This window comes from Nerophis lumbriciformis, linkage group LG15, assembly GCF_033978685.3.
Source record: "Nerophis lumbriciformis linkage group LG15, RoL_Nlum_v2.1, whole genome shotgun sequence".
Taxonomy (NCBI): Eukaryota; Metazoa; Chordata; class Actinopteri; order Syngnathiformes; family Syngnathidae; genus Nerophis; species Nerophis lumbriciformis.
The window spans coordinates 27,380,484-27,396,856 of record NC_084562.2 but is presented as its reverse complement, the minus strand read 5'-3'; the positions used below and the strand labels follow the sequence as shown (position 1 = coordinate 27,396,856).

Genomic DNA, 16,373 nt, shown 5'->3' with positions numbered 1-16,373 from the left:
AGTGTAGCTAGGCCTTTTGTATGTTGGTAAACCTCACTCACTGACAACCTCAAGAGCAGTGCTGGCTATCAGATTGATAGCTCGTATACTCATATCTCATGCGGAGAACCCAGGTTCGAGTAGAACAGAAAGCAGAACCACGGCAGTTACAGTGGTGCCGTGACCCGGATGAGAGTGACGTTTGACGTTGGTGTAGCTGGGCCATGTGTATGTAAGCAAACCTTGCTCCCTGACAACATCAATTTGGTTGGTAGCCGGGCTTTTAGCTTGGTAGCTAGCACATTCGTCTCTCATGTCGGCGACCCAGGCTCAAATCCCGTGCAGAGCGGAAAAAAGCAGAGAACCGCGCGGATTACAGTGATGGCGAAACTCAGGACCAGGGTTTCGACCTGGATGAGAGTGAAGTTTAGGAGGGTTCATGTAACAAAGGTTAAACCTCACTCCTTGACAACCTCAAGAACAGTGCTGGCTATCAGATTGATAGCTCGTATACTCATATCTCATGCGGAGAACCCAGGTCCGAGTAGAACAGAAAGCAGAACCACGACAGTTACAGTGGTGCCGTGACCCGGATGAGAGTGAGGTTTGAAGGGGTGAGTGAAACGGAGGCCAGGCAGTGTGGCTGGGCATTGTGTATGTTGGTAAACCTCACTCCCTGACAACCTCAAGAGCAGTGCTGGCTATCGGGTTGATAGCCGGTTGCTAGCGTACTCGTCTCTCATGCCGAATGACCCAGGTTCACGTTCCGGGCGGAGCAGAAAAAAGCAGGGACCGAACCAGGCGGGTTCCATCTGCACACTTCCTAATTAGTTTGGGGTACTGTGGAATTAAGGTGAATGATGCGTTTAGTGCTCCTTTGGGGGCCGGCGGATGAAAGGGGCTGTTTTTGTTGAACTTGTTGCAACGGCCATGTGCTGGTAGGGGGTGGACTCAGCTGGGCCGGGCCTTCACTCAGCAAACACAGGAGCTGTCAGGACACATTAGCCACAGCCAGAGTTATGGCACACACTGGGCAGAGGTGAGGTGGGCCGGGGACGGGGACGGGGGGGACGCTTGGAATCAAAGAGAGGTTTTTATAAGCGGGGGAGTGAAGAAGATGGGAGAGTCTGATGGATGGGAGGAAACCAGGAGAGAAGGCCCAGAGGCCCTTGGATGAGTCTTTGTCATATGATTCCTTTGGCCTTTGTTGGAGGTGTTGCCAACGTCTCTGCCAGCTGGGCCTGATTAGGAACTCGGCTGCTAAATGGGGGGGGAATGCAGAGGACCCACTGGGAGGGCCGGCCTGTAGTCTGCCCGAATAAAAAGAATGGTCGATCATACCAAAGCCTGGACAGAGGAGGGTAGTCATACTTTTTTACTTTTGAGTAGTTTTGTCAGGAAGAAACGCTTCTTTTATTTTGTTACGATCTACGGCTGCAGCTGTCGATTATTTTAGTAATCTATCAATTTGTTTGTTCGATTAATCGAGTAATCGAACAAAACACATTTAATAGCCTTAACGCAGGTATTTAATGGAAAATAGTGGAAATAAACAACTTATTTTATCACGATTTAGACTTCAAGACGTCAACGATTCTTTGTGAATTTTTCTATACGTGCAAGACATTTCTATTGGTGCAGCTATCAATTATTTTAGTAATCCATCGATTTGCTTGTTCGATTAATCGAGTAATCGGACAAAACACATTTAATAGCCCTAACGCAGGTATTTAATGGGAAATAGTGGAAATAAACAACTTCTTTTATTACGATCTAGACTTCAAGACGTCAAAGATTAATTGTGAATTTTTCTATACGTGCAAGACATTTCTATTGGTGCAGCTATCAATTATTTTAGTACGGTAATCCATCGATTTGCTTGTTCGATTAATCGAGTAATCGGACAAAACACATTTAATAGCCCTAACGCAGGTATTTAATGGAAAATAGTGGAAATAAACAACTTATTTTATCACGATTTAGACTTCAAGACGTCAACGATTCTTTGTGAATTTTTCTATACGTGCAAGACATTTCTATTGGTGCAGCTATCAATTATTTTAGTAATCCATCGATTTGCTTGTTCGATTAATCGAGTAATCGGACAAAACACATTTAATAGCCCTAACGCAGGTATTTAATGGGAAATAGTGGAAATAAACAACTTCTTTTATTACGATCTAGACTTCAAGACGTCAAAGATTAATTGTGAATTTTTCTATACGTGCAAGACATTTCTATTGGTGCAGCTATCAATTATTTTAGTACGGTAATCCATCGATTTGCTTGTTCGATTAATCGAGTAATCGGACAAAACACATTTAATAGCCCTAACGCAGGTATTTAATGGAAAATAGTGGAAATAAACAACTTATTTTATTACGATCTAGACCTCAGGACGTCAACGATGCTTTGTGAATTTTTCTATACGTGCAAGACATTTCTATTGGTGCAGCTATCAATTATTTTAGTAATCCATCGATTTTCTTGTTCGATTAATCGAGAAATCGGACAAAACACATTTAATAGCCCTAACGCAGGTATTTATTGGAAAATAGTGGAAATAAACAACTTATTTTATTACGATCTAGTTTTCAGGACGTCAAAGATTCTTTGTGAATTTTTCTATACGTGCAAGACATATCTATTGGTGCAGCTATCGATTATTTTAGTAATCTATCAATTTGCTTGTTCGATTAATCGAGTAATCGGACAAAACACATTTAATAGCCCTGACGCAGGTATTTCATGGAAAATAGTGGAAATAAACAACTTATTTTATTACGATCTAGACTTCAAGACGTCAAAGATTCTTTGTGAATTTTTCTATACGTGCAAGACATATCTATTGGTGCAGCTATCGATTATTTTAGTAATCTATCAATTTGTTTGTTTGATTAATCGAGTAATCGGACAAAACATATTCAATAGCCCTAACGCAGGTATTTAATGGAAAATAGTGGAAATAAACAACTTCTTTTATTACGATCTAGACTTCAAGACGTCAAAGATTATTTGTGAATTTTTCTATACGTGCAAGACATATCTATTGGTGCAGCTATCGATTATTTTAGTAATCTATCAATTTGTTTGTTCGATTAATCGAGTAATCAGACAAAACACATTTAATAGCCCTAACGCAGGTATTTAATGGAAAATAGTGGAAATAAACAACTTATTTTATTACGATCTCGACTTCAAGACGTCAAAGATTCTTTGTGAATTTTTCTGTACGTGCAAGACATTTCTATTGGTGCAGCTATCGATTATTTTAGTAATCCATCGATTTTCTTGTTTGATTAATCGAGTAATCGGACAAAACACATTTAATAGCCCTAACGCAGGTATTTCATGGAAAATAGTGGAAATAAACAACTTATTTTATTACGATCTAGACTTCAAGACGTCAAAAATTCTTTGTGAATTTTTCTATACGTGCAAGACATTTCTATTGGTGCAGCTATGAATTATTTTAGTAATCCATCGATTTTCTTGTTCGATTAATCGAGTAATCGGACAAAACACATTTAATAGCCCTAACGCAGGTATTTAATGGAAAATAGTGGAAATAAACAACTTCTTTTATTACGATCTAGACTTCAGGACGTCAACGATGCTTTGTGAATTTTTCTATACGTGCAAGACATTTCTATTGGTGCAGCTATCAATTATTTTAGTAATCCATCGATTTTCTTGTTCGATTAATCGAGTAATCGGACAAAACACATTTAATAGCCCTAACACAGGTATTTCATGGGAAATAGTGGAAATAAACAACTTCTTTTATTACAATCTAGGCTTCAGGACGTCAACGATGCTTTGTGAATTTTTCTATACGTGCAAGACATTTCTATTGGTGTAGCTATCGATTATTTTAGTAATCCATCAATTTGCTTGTTCGATTAATCGAGTAATCGGACAAAACACATTTAATAGCCCTAATGCAGGTATTTCATGGAAAATAGTGGAAATAAACAACTTATTTTATTACGATCTAGACTTCAAGACGTCAAAGATTCTTTGTTAATTTTCAATACGTGCAAGACATTTTTTTTGGTGCAGCTATCAATTATTTTAGTAATCCATCGATTTTCTTGTTCGATTAATCGAGAAATCGGACAAAACACATTTAATAGCCTTAACGCAGGTCTTTAATGGTGGAAATAAACAACTTATTTTATTACGATCTAGACTTCAAGACGTCAAAGATTCTTTGTGAATTTTTCTATACGTGCAAGACATTTCTATTGGTGCAGCTATCGATTATTTTAGTGATCTATCAATTTGTTTGTTTGATTAATCGAGTAATCGGACAAAACACATTTAATAGCCCTAACGCAGGTATTTAATGGGAAATAGTGGAAATAAACAACTTATTTTATTACGATCTAGACTTCAAGACGTCAAAGTTTCTTTGTGAATTTTTCTATACGTGCAAGACATATCTATTGGTGCAGCTATCGATTATTTTAGTAATCTATCAAATTGTTTGTTTGATTAATCGAGTAATCGGACAAAACACATTTAATAGCCCTAACGCAGGTATTTAATGGAAAATAGTGGCAATAAACAACTTATTTTATTACGATCTAGACTTCAAGACGTCAAAGATTCTTTGTGAATTTTTCTATACGTGCAAGACATTTCTATTGGTGCAGCTATCGATTATTTTAGTAATCTATCAATTTGTTTGTTTGATTAATCGAGTAATTGGACAAAACACATTTAATAGCCCTAACGCAGGTATTTAATGGAAAATAGTGGAAATAAACAACTTATTTTATCACGATCTAGACTTCAGGACGTCAACGATGCTTTGTGAATTTTTCTATACGTGCAAGACATTTCTATTGGTGCAGCTATCGATTATTTTAGTAATCCATCGATTTTCTTGTTCGATTAATCGAGTAATCGGACAAAACACATTTAATAGCCCTAACGCAGGTATTTAATGGAAAATAGTGGAAATAAACAACTTATTTTATTACGATCTCGACTTCAAGACGTCAACGATTCTTTGTGAATTTTTCTATACGTGCAAGACATTTCTATTGGTGTAGCTATCAATTATTTTAGTAATCCATCGATTTTCCTGTTCGATTAATCGAGTAATCGGACAAAACACATTTAATAGCCCTAACGCAGGTATTTAATGGAAAATAGTGGAAATAAACAACTTCTTTTATTACGATCTAGACTTCAGGACGTCAACGATGCTTTGTGAATTTTTCTATACGTGCAAGACATTTCTATTGGTGCAGCTATCAATTATTTTAGTAATCCATCGATTTGCTTGTTCGATTAATCGAGTAATCGGACAAAACACATTTAATAGCCCTAACGCAGGTATTTCATGGTGGAAATAAACAACTTATTTTATTACGATCTCGACTTCAAGACGTCAAAGATTCTTTGTGAATTTTTCTATACGTGCAAGACATATCTATTGGTGCAGCTATCGATTATTTTAGTGATCTATCAATTTGTTTGTTTGATTAATCGAGTAATCAGACAAAACACATTTAATAGCCCTAACGCAGGTATTTCATGGAAAATAGTGGAAATAAACAACTTCTTTTATTACGATCTAGACTTCAAGACGTCAACGATGCTTTGTGAATTTTTCTATACGTGCAAGACATGTCTATTGGTGCAGCTATCGATTATTTTAGTAATCTATCAATTTGTTTATTTGATTGATCGAGTAATCAGACAAAACACATTTAATAGCCCTAACGCAGGTATTTCATGGAAAATAGTGGAAATAAACAACTTCTTTTATTACGATCTAGACTTCAAGACGTCAACGATGCTTTGTGAATTTTTCTATACGTGCAAGACATGTCTATTGGTGCAGCTATCGATTATTTTAGTAATCTATCAATTTGTTTATTTGATTGATCGAGTAATCAGACAAAACACATTTAATAGCCCTAACGCAGGTATTTCATGGAAAATAGTGGAAATAAACAACTTCTTTTATTACGATCTAGACTTCAAGACGTCAACGATGCTTTGTGAATTTTTCTATACGTGCAAGACATTTTTATTGGTGTAGCTATCAATTAATTTAGTAATCCATCGATTTGCTTGTTCGATTAATCGAGAAATCGGACAAAACACATTTAATAGCCTTAACGCAGGTATTTCATGGAAAATAGTGGAAATAAACAACTTCTTTTATTACGATCTAGACTTCAGGTCGTCAACGATTCTTTGTGAATCTTTCTATACGTGCAAGACATTTCTATTGGTGTAGCTATCGATTATTTTAGTAATCCATCGATTTGCTTGTTCGATTAATCGAGTAATCGGACAAAACACATTTAATAGCCCTAGAGCAGGTATTTAATGGAAAATAGTGGAAATAAACAACTTATTTTATTACGATCTCGACTTCAAGACGTCAAAGATTCTTTGTGAATTTGTCTATACGTGCAAGACATTTCTATTGGTGCAGCTATCAATTATTTTAGTAATCCATCGATTTTCTTGTTCGATTAATCGAGTAATGGGACAAAACACATTTAATAGCCCTAATGCAGGTATTTAATGGAAAATAGTGGAAATAAACAACTTATTTCATTACGATCTAGACTTCAAGACGTCAAAGATTCTTTGTGAATTTTTCTATACGTGCAAGACATTTCTATTGGTGGAGCTATCAATTATTTTAGTAATCCATCAATTTGCTTGTTCGATTAATCGAGAAATCGGACAAAACACATTCAATAGCCCTAACGCAGGTATTTCATGGAAAATAGTGGAAATAAACAACTTCTTTTATTACGATCTAGACTTCAAGACGTCAAAGATTCTTTGTGAATTTTTCTATACGTGCAAGACATTTCTATTGGTGTAGCTATCAATTATTTTAGTAATCCATCGATTTGCTTGTTCGATTAATCGAGTAATCGGACAAAACACATTTAATAGCCCTAACGCAGGTATTTAATGGAAAATAGTGGAAATAAACAACTTATTTTATTACGATCTAGACTTCAAGACGTCAACGATTCTTTGTGAATTTTTCTATACGTGCAAGACATATCTATTGGTGCAGCTATCAATTATTTTAGTAATCCATCGATTTTCTTGTTCGATTAATCGAGTAATCGGACAAAACACATTTAATAGCCCTAACGCAGGTATTTAATGGGAAATAGTGGAAATAAACAACTTATTTTATTACGATCTAGACTTCAGGACGTCAAAGATTCTTTGTGAATTTTTCTGTACGTGCAAGACATATCTATTGGTGCAGCTATCGATTATTTTAGTAATCTATCAATTTGTTTGATTAATCGAGTAATCGGACAAAACACATTTAATAGCTTTAACGCAGGTATTTAATGGAAAATAGTGGAAATAAACAACTTATTTTATTACGATCTAGACTTCAGGACGTCAAAGATTCTTTGTGAATTTTTCTGTATGTGCAAGACATATCTATTGGTGCAGCTATCGATTATTTTAGTAATCTATCAATTTGTTTGATTAATCGAGTAATCGGACAAAACACATGTAATAGCCTTAACGCAGGTATTTCATGGAAAATAGTGGAAATTAATAACTTATTTTATTACGATCTCGACTTCAAGACGTCAACGATGCTTTGTGAATTTTTCTATACGTGCAAGACATATCTATTGGTGCAGCTATCGATTATTATAGTAATCCATCGATTTGCTTGTTCGATTAATCGATTAATCGGACAAAACACATTTAATAGCCCTAACGCAGGTATTTCATGGAAAATAGTGGAAATAAACAACTTATTTTATTACGATCTAGACTTCAAGACGTCAAAGATTCTTTGTGAATTGTTCTATACGTGCAAGACATTTCTATTGGTGTAGCTATCAATTATTTTAGTAATCAATCGATTTACTTGTTCGATTAATCGAGTAATCGGACAAAACACATTCAATAGCCCTAACGCAGGTATTTCATGGAAAATAGTGGAAATAAACAACTTCTTTTATTACGATCTAGACTTCAAGACGTCAACGATGCTTTGTGAATTTTTCTATACGTGCAAGACATTTTTATTGGTGTAGCTATCAATTAATTTAGTAATCCATCGATTTGCTTGTTCGATTAATCGAGAAATCGGACAAAACACATTTAATAGCCTTAACGCAGGTATTTCATGGAAAATAGTGGAAATAAACAACTTCTTTTATTACGATCTAGACTTCAGGTCGTCAACGATTCTTTGTGAATCTTTCTATACGTGCAAGACATTTCTATTGGTGTAGCTATCGATTATTTTAGTAATCCATCGATTTGCTTGTTCGATTAATCGAGTAATCGGACAAAACACATTTAATAGCCCTAGAGCAGGTATTTAATGGAAAATAGTGGAAATAAACAACTTATTTTATTACGATCTCGACTTCAAGACGTCAAAGATTCTTTGTGAATTTGTCTATACGTGCAAGACATTTCTATTGGTGCAGCTATCAATTATTTTAGTAATCCATCGATTTTCTTGTTCGATTAATCGAGTAATGGGACAAAACACATTTAATAGCCCTAAAGCAGGTATTTAATGGAAAATAGTGGAAATAAACAACTTATTTCATTACGATCTAGACTTCAAGACGTCAAAGATTCTTTGTGAATTTTTCTATACGTGCAAGACATTTCTATTGGTGGAGCTATCAATTATTTTAGTAATCCATCAATTTGCTTGTTCGATTAATCGAGAAATCGGACAAAACACATTCAATAGCCCTAACGCAGGTATTTCATGGAAAATAGTGGAAATAAACAACTTCTTTTATTACGATCTAGACTTCAAGACGTCAAAGATTCTTTGTGAATTTTTCTATACGTGCAAGACATTTCTATTGGTGTAGCTATCAATTATTTTAGTAATCCATCGATTTGCTTGTTCGATTAATCGAGTAATCGGACAAAACACATTTAATAGCCCTAACGCAGGTATTTAATGGAAAATAGTGGAAATAAACAACTTATTTTATTACGATCTAGACTTCAAGACGTCAACGATTCTTTGTGAATTTTTCTATACGTGCAAGACATATCTATTGGTGCAGCTATCAATTATTTTAGTAATCCATCGATTTTCTTGTTCGATTAATCGAGTAATCGGACAAAACACATTTAATAGCCCTAACGCAGGTATTTAATGGGAAATAGTGGAAATAAACAACTTATTTTATTACGATCTAGACTTCAGGACGTCAAAGATTCTTTGTGAATTTTTCTGTACGTGCAAGACATATCTATTGGTGCAGCTATCGATTATTTTAGTAATCTATCAATTTGTTTGATTAATCGAGTAATCGGACAAAACACATTTAATAGCTTTAACGCAGGTATTTAATGGAAAATAGTGGAAATAAACAACTTATTTTATTACGATCTAGACTTCAGGACGTCAAAGATTCTTTGTGAATTTTTCTGAATGTGCAAGACATATCTATTGGTGCAGCTATCGATTATTTTAGTAATCTATCAATTTGTTTGATTAATCGAGTAATCGGACAAAACACATGTAATAGCCTTAACGCAGGTATTTCATGGAAAATAGTGGAAATTAATAACTTATTTTATTACGATCTCGACTTCAAGACGTCAAAGATTCTTTGTGAATTTTTCTGTACGTGCAAGACATTTCTATTGGTGCAGCTATCGATTATTTTAGTAATCTATCAATTTGTTTGTTTGATTAATCGAGTAATAGGACAAAACACATTTAATAGCCCTAACGCAGGTATTTAATGGAAAATAGTGTAAATAAACAACTTATTTTATTACGATCTAGACTTCCAAGACGTCAAAGATTCTTTGTGAATTTTTCTAAACGTGCAAGACATATCTATTGGTGCAGCTATCGATTATTTTAGTAATCTATCAATTTGTTTGTTTGATTAATCGAGTAATTGGACAAAACACATTTAATAGCCCTAACGCAGGTATTTAATGGGAAATAGTGGAAATAAACAACTTATTTTATCACGATCTAGACTTCAGGACGTCAATGATGCTTTGTGAATTTTTCTATACGTGCAAGACATTTCTATTGGTGCAGCTATCAATTATTTTAGTAATCCATCGATTTTCTTGTTCGATTAATAGAGAAATCGGACAAAACACATTTAATAGCCCTAACACAGGTATTTCATGGGAAATAGTGGAAATAAACAACTTCTTTTATTACGATCTAGACTTCAGGATGTCAAGGATGCTTTGTGAATTTTTCTGTACGTGCAAGACATATCTATTGGTGCAGCTATCGATTATTTTAGTAATCTATCAATTTGTTTGTTTGATTAATCGAGTAATCGGACAAAACACATTTAATAGCCTTAACGCAGGTATTTAATGGAAAATGGTTGAAATAAACAAATATTTCTCTGCTTCTGCTTTGTCTGCAACCATGTGGAAATTAAGTTTCAGACACTCCATGCGTTCTGGATTTTATACATTTGTATTATTTACACTAAACGATTATTCGAAGCAACAGAATATAAATTGACGCCTTTTTCTAATCGAATAAATCAATTTAATTGATTAATCCATGCAGCCCAAGTAGTAACACACTATATCTAATGTGTTACAATAGTTGAAGTAACTTTTTGGATAAATTGTACTTCTGAGAGTAGTTTTAATGCAACATACGTTTTACTTTTGAGTATTTTTGTTTAACGAAACCACTACTACTTTTACTTTATTACTATGATTTTCATTACAATCTAGACTTCAGGACGTCAAAGATTCTTTGTGAATGTTTCTATACGTGCAAGACATATCTATTGGAGCAGCTGTCGATTATTTTATTAATCTATCGATTTGTTTGTTCGACTAATCGAGTAATCGGACAAAATATATTTAATAGCCCTAACGCAGGTATTTAATGAAAAATAGTTGAAATAAACAAAGATTTCTCTGCAGCTGTCAATTATTTTAGTAATCTATTAATTTGTTGGTTCGATTAATATTGTGTATTTTGTTTGTTTGTCATAAAAAAAAATTTGGACAAAAATAATATTACCGTATTTTCCGCACTATTAGCCGCCCTGTGTTATAAGCCGCGCCTTCAATGAACGGCATATTTCAAAACTTTGTCCACCTATAAGCCGCCCCGTGTTGTAAGCCGCATCTAACTGCGCTAAAGGAATGTCAAAAAAACAGTCAGATAGGTCAGTCAAACTTTAATAATATATTAAAAACCAGCGTTCTAACAACTCTTTTCACTCCCAAAATGTACGGTAATGTGCAAATGTGCAATCACAAACATGGTAAAATTCAAAATAGTGCAGAGCAATAGCAACATAATGTTGCTCGAACGTTAATGTCACAACACACAAAATAAACATAACACTCACTTTCTGAAGTTATTCTTCATTCATAAATCCCTCGAATTATTCTCCTACGGTGTCCGAATTAAAAAGTTGGGCGAATACGGGATCCAAAATGGCCGGCTCCGTTTCGTCGAAGTAATCGGAGTCAGTGTCGCTGTTGTCCAGCAGTTCTGTGAATCCTGCCTTCCGGAAAGCTCGGACCACAGTTGTGACCGAAATATCTGCCCAGGCATTTACGATCCACTGGCAGATGTTGGCGTATGTCGTCCGGCGCTGTCTCCCTGTCTTAGTGAAAGTGTGTTCGCCTTCGGTCATCCATTGTTCCCACGCCGTTCGCAGTCGTGCTTTAAATGCCTTGTTGACACCAATATCGAGCGGTTGGAGTTCTTTGGTTAATCCACCCGGAATGACGGCGAGTGTTGTATTTGTGTGCTTCACTTGTTTTTTGACACCATCTGTGATGTGGGCGCGCATGGAGTCGTATATCAACATGGACGGAGCTGCGTGAAAAAAGCCACCCGGCCTCTTCGCGTAAACTTCCCTTAACCACTCGCTCATCTTTTCTTCATCCATCCATCCCTTCGAGTTAGCTTTTATGATGACGCCGGCTGGAAAGGTCTCTTTTGGCAAGGTCTTCCTTTTGAATATCACCATGGGTGGAAGTTTCTGGCCATTAGCATGGCAAGCTAGAACCACAGTGAAGGATGACTTCTCATTCCCTGTGGTGCGAATATTCACCGTACGTGCTCCCGTTGTATCCACAGTGCGGTTCACAGGAATATCAAAAGTCAGTGGAACCTCGTCCATGTTGATAATGTTCTCTGGCCGGATCTTTTTTTCAGCTATCTTGTTTTTACAATATGCACGGAAAGTAGCCAGCTTTTCTTGAAAGTCTTTAGGCAGTTGCTGTGAAATAGTAGTCCGTGTGCGGATGGAGAGATTGCGTCTTTTCATGAACCGGAAACCTGTCGCTTAGTAGGAGCCATTTTGTGGTCTTTACAGATGTAAACACACAAAGGAAATGAAACGTAATATCCGCGCGCTTCTTCTTCTTCTACGCGGGCGGGTGGTTGCTTACAGTAGAAGAAGAAGCGCTTCCTCTTCTATGGGGGCGGGTGCTTACCTTGGCGGTTGCTTGCGTAGAAGAAGAAGCACTTCCTCTTCTACGGGGAAAAAAGATGGCGGCTGTTTACCGTAGTTGCGAGACCGAAACTTTATGAAAATGAATCTTAATATTAATCCATATATAAAGCGCACCGGGTTATAAGCCGCACTGTCAGCTTTTGAGTAAATTTGTGGTTTTTAGGTGCGGCTAATAGTGCGGAAAATATGGTAAATGTGTTGCTTTTCTGACATGGACTTGTTTCTTCAGCATTGTCCACACGTTTAAGTCAGGACTTTGGGAAGGCCATTCTTAAACTTTCTTTCTAGCCTGATTTAGCCATTCCTTTACCACTTTTGAGGTGTGTTTGGGGTCATTGTCCTGTTGGAACACCCAACTGTGCCCAAGACCCAACCTCCGGGCTGATGATTTTAGCTTGTCCTGAACAATTTGGAGCTAATTTTCATTGTCCCATTTAAAGCACCAGTTCCATTGGCAGCAAAACAGGCCCTGAGCATAATACTACCACCACCATGCTTGACGATAGGGATTGGTGTTCCTGGGATCAAAGGCCTCACCTTTTCTCCTCAAAACATATTGCTGGGTATTGTGGCCAAACAGCTACATTTTTTGTTCCATCTGACCACAGAACTTTCCTCCAGAAGGTCTCATCTTTGTCCATGTGATGTCTGGAGAGGAGCTCTAAGGGTTACAAAAAATGATATATTGGTTTTGATAAGGCGGTAAGGGATGCCGTCAAGCTGAAGAAAGAGTCCTATCGGGCTCTTTTGGCTCATAGGACTCCTGAGGCAGCAGACAGGTACCGACAGGCCAAGCGATGTGCGGCTTCGGCGGTCGCAGAGGCAAAAACTCGGACATGGGAGGAGTTCGGGGAAGCCATGGAAAACGACTTCCGGACGGCTTCGAAGCGATTCTGGACCACCATCCGCCGCCTCAGGAAGGGGAAGCAGTGCAATGTCAACACCGTGTATGGTGAGGATGGTGTTCTGCTGACCTCGACTGCGGATGTTGTGGATCGGTGGAGGGAATACTTCGAAGACCTCCTCAATCCTACCAGCACGTCTTCCTATGAGGAAGCAGGGCCTGGGGAGTCTGTGGTGGACTCTCCTATTTCTGGGGCTGAGGTTGCCGAGGTAGTTAAAAAGCTCCTCGGTGGCAAGGCCCCGGGGGTGGATGAGATCCGCCCGGAGTTCCTTAAGGCTCTGGATGTTGTGGGGCTGTCTTGGTTGACAAGACTCTGCAACATTGCGTGGACATCGGGGGCGGTACCTCTGGATTGGCAGACCGGGGTGGTGGTTCCTCTCTTTAAGAAGGGGAACCAGAGGGTGTGTTCTAACTATCGTGGGATCACACTCCTCAGCCTTCCCGGTAAGGTCTATTCAGGTGTACTGGAGAGGAGGCTACGCCGGATAGTCGAACCTCGGATTCAGGAGGAACAGTGTGGTTTTCGTCCTGGTCGTGGAACTGTGGACCAGCTCTATACTCTCGGCAGGGTCCTTGAGGGTGCATGGGAGTTTGCCCAACCAGTCTACATGTGCTTTGTGGACTTGGAGAAGGCATTCGACCGTGTCCCTCGGGAAATCCTGTGGGGAGTGCTCAGAGAGTATGGGGTAACGGACTGTCTTATTGTGGCGGTTCGCTCCCTGTATAATCAGTGCTAGAGCTTGGTCCGCATTGCCGGCAGTAAGTCGGACCCGTTTCCAGTGAGGGTTGGACTCCGCCAGGGCTGCCCTTTGTCACCGATTCTGTTCATAACCTTTATGGACAGAATTTCTAGGCGCAGTCAAGGCGTTGAGGGTATCTGGTTTGGTGGCTGCAGGATTAGGTCTCTGCTTTTTGCAGATGATGTGGTCCTGATGGCTTCATCTGGCCAAGATCTTCAGCTCTCACTGGATCGGTTCGCAGCCGAGTGTGAAGCGACTGGGATGGGAATCAGCACCTCCAAATCTGAGTCCATGGTTCTCGCCCGGAAAAGGGTGGAGTGCCATCTCCGGGTTGGGGAGGAGATCTTGCCCCAAGTGGAGGAGTTCAAGTGCCTCGGAGTCTTGTTCACGAGTGAGGGAAGAGTGGATCGTGAGATCGACAGGCGGATCTGTGCGGCGTCTTCAGTAATGCGGACGCTGTATCGATCCGTTGTGGTGAAGAAGGAGCTGAGCCGGAAGGCAAAGCTCTCGATTTACTGGTCGATCTACGTTCCCATCCTCACCTATGGTCATGAGGTTTGGGTCATGACCGAAAGGACAAGATCACGGGTACAAGCGGCCGAAATGAGTTTCCTCCGCCGGGTGGCGGGGCTCTCCCTTAGAGATAGGGTGAGAAGCTCTGTCATCCGGGGGGAGCTCAAAGTAAAGCCGCTGCTCCTCCACATCGAGAGGAGCCAGATGAGGTGGTTCGGGCATCTGGTCAGGATGCCACCCGAACGCCTCCCTCGGGAGGTGTTTAGGGCACGTCCGACCGGTAGGAGGCCACGGGGAAGACCCAGGGCACGTTGGGAAGACTATGTCTCCCGGCTGGCCTGGGAACGCCTCGGGATCCCCCGGGAGGAGCTGGACGAAGTGGCTGGGGAGAGGGAAGTCTGGGCTTCCCTGCTTAGGCTGCTGCCCCCGCGACCCAACCTCGGATAAGCGGAAGAAGATGGATGGATGGATGGGTTTTGATAAGTGAAAAATATCAAAATGGCCCCTGCATGCCTCAGTGTAAAAGTTGGGACCCCTGCTGTAAAGTAACAGAACTCTTACTAGAGTACAAAGCTTGCTACTGGACCACCCGTGGGCCTGGACGAGGTTCAGTTCCTCGTCAGACAATAATACCGGACTGACCTCCCGGGTGTACCCGTGACTCATCATGACCACATTCCTGGGCGGGGAAGCGAGAAGACTGAAGGCAGGGATCCAGACGTACCGTAACCCAAGCAGGGCAAGTCCAGTGTGGGAACATGACACATGTGTGACAGATAAAAGTGTGTGGAAAGTCATCACAATGAGCTGTGATGTCATCAGCAGCGCCAAAGGAAATGTCAAGTGTGTGTGTGTGTGTGTGTGTGGAATCTGATGCCACACTATTTTTATTCCCACAAAGTGTGTCTGGATTTAGCCCGCCTAATGAAAGTACAGTTAGACGCTGATTCATGACCAGCTTTAGAAGGACTGTGAGTGCAGCTGGTGTCTTGCTCAGCATGTGGAAGACCGAGCTTCTTACGCAACACTCTTATATCACCTCAGTCAATGAAAGCTGTCCCACTCTCAACCAGTGTGTCCTTCCAGACCTCCTTCACGCTGTCCTGGGCCAGCTACCTGCTGGCCAGACACCCTGAGATCCAGGAGCAGATCTACACGGAGGTGGAGAGGACTTTGGGCCCCCGAGCTGTCGCCACGGCCGACGACGTCCCTCGTCTGCCTCTGATCAGGGGCCTGGTCAAAGAGACTCTCAGGTGCAAACAACTCACTACTCGCACAAAACAACCAAACCGCGACTCTTAATCATCCCGAAATTTCAAAAAATCAGTTTGGAGAATAAATAAAAATGTGTAAAAAGACATTTTTAGGGAATCTCCGTGCAAACTGAAGGAGCTTTTCTAACCTGCAAAAGTGTTACGAACTGGTCAAGGGGCAAGTTTGAAATACAAAAAGTAATATATTTAATAAGTCCAAAAATGTAACAAAGAGCGATGGGGCAAAAAGTGCACACCATGTATATTAACAAAACAGGTTCCTCAGTGGTTGGCAGGGGGGGGAGGCCAGGGTGCACCAAGTACCGTATTTTCCGCACCATTAGCCGCACCTAAAAACCACAAATTTACTCAAAAGCTGACAGTGCGGCTTTTAACCCGGTGCGCTTTATATATGGATAAATATTAAGATTCATTTTCATAAAGTTTCGTTCTCGCAACTTCGGTAAACAGCCGCCATCTTTTTTCCCGGTAGAGCAGGAAGCGC

The 16,373-nt window shown here is 39.5% G+C and overlaps 1 protein-coding gene across 1 annotated transcript in view; it reads left to right on the top strand.

Moving 5' to 3' along the window:
* Positions 1–16,373, top strand: part of cyp27c1 (cytochrome P450, family 27, subfamily C, polypeptide 1) — a 78,856-nt gene that overhangs the window by 55,654 nt on the left and 6,829 nt on the right. The window contains exon 6 of the mRNA XM_061974689.2: positions 15,702–15,868. Within this exon, the coding sequence (XP_061830673.2) occupies positions 15,702–15,868 (167 nt within the window). The remainder of the gene's footprint in view (positions 1–15,701; positions 15,869–16,373) is intronic.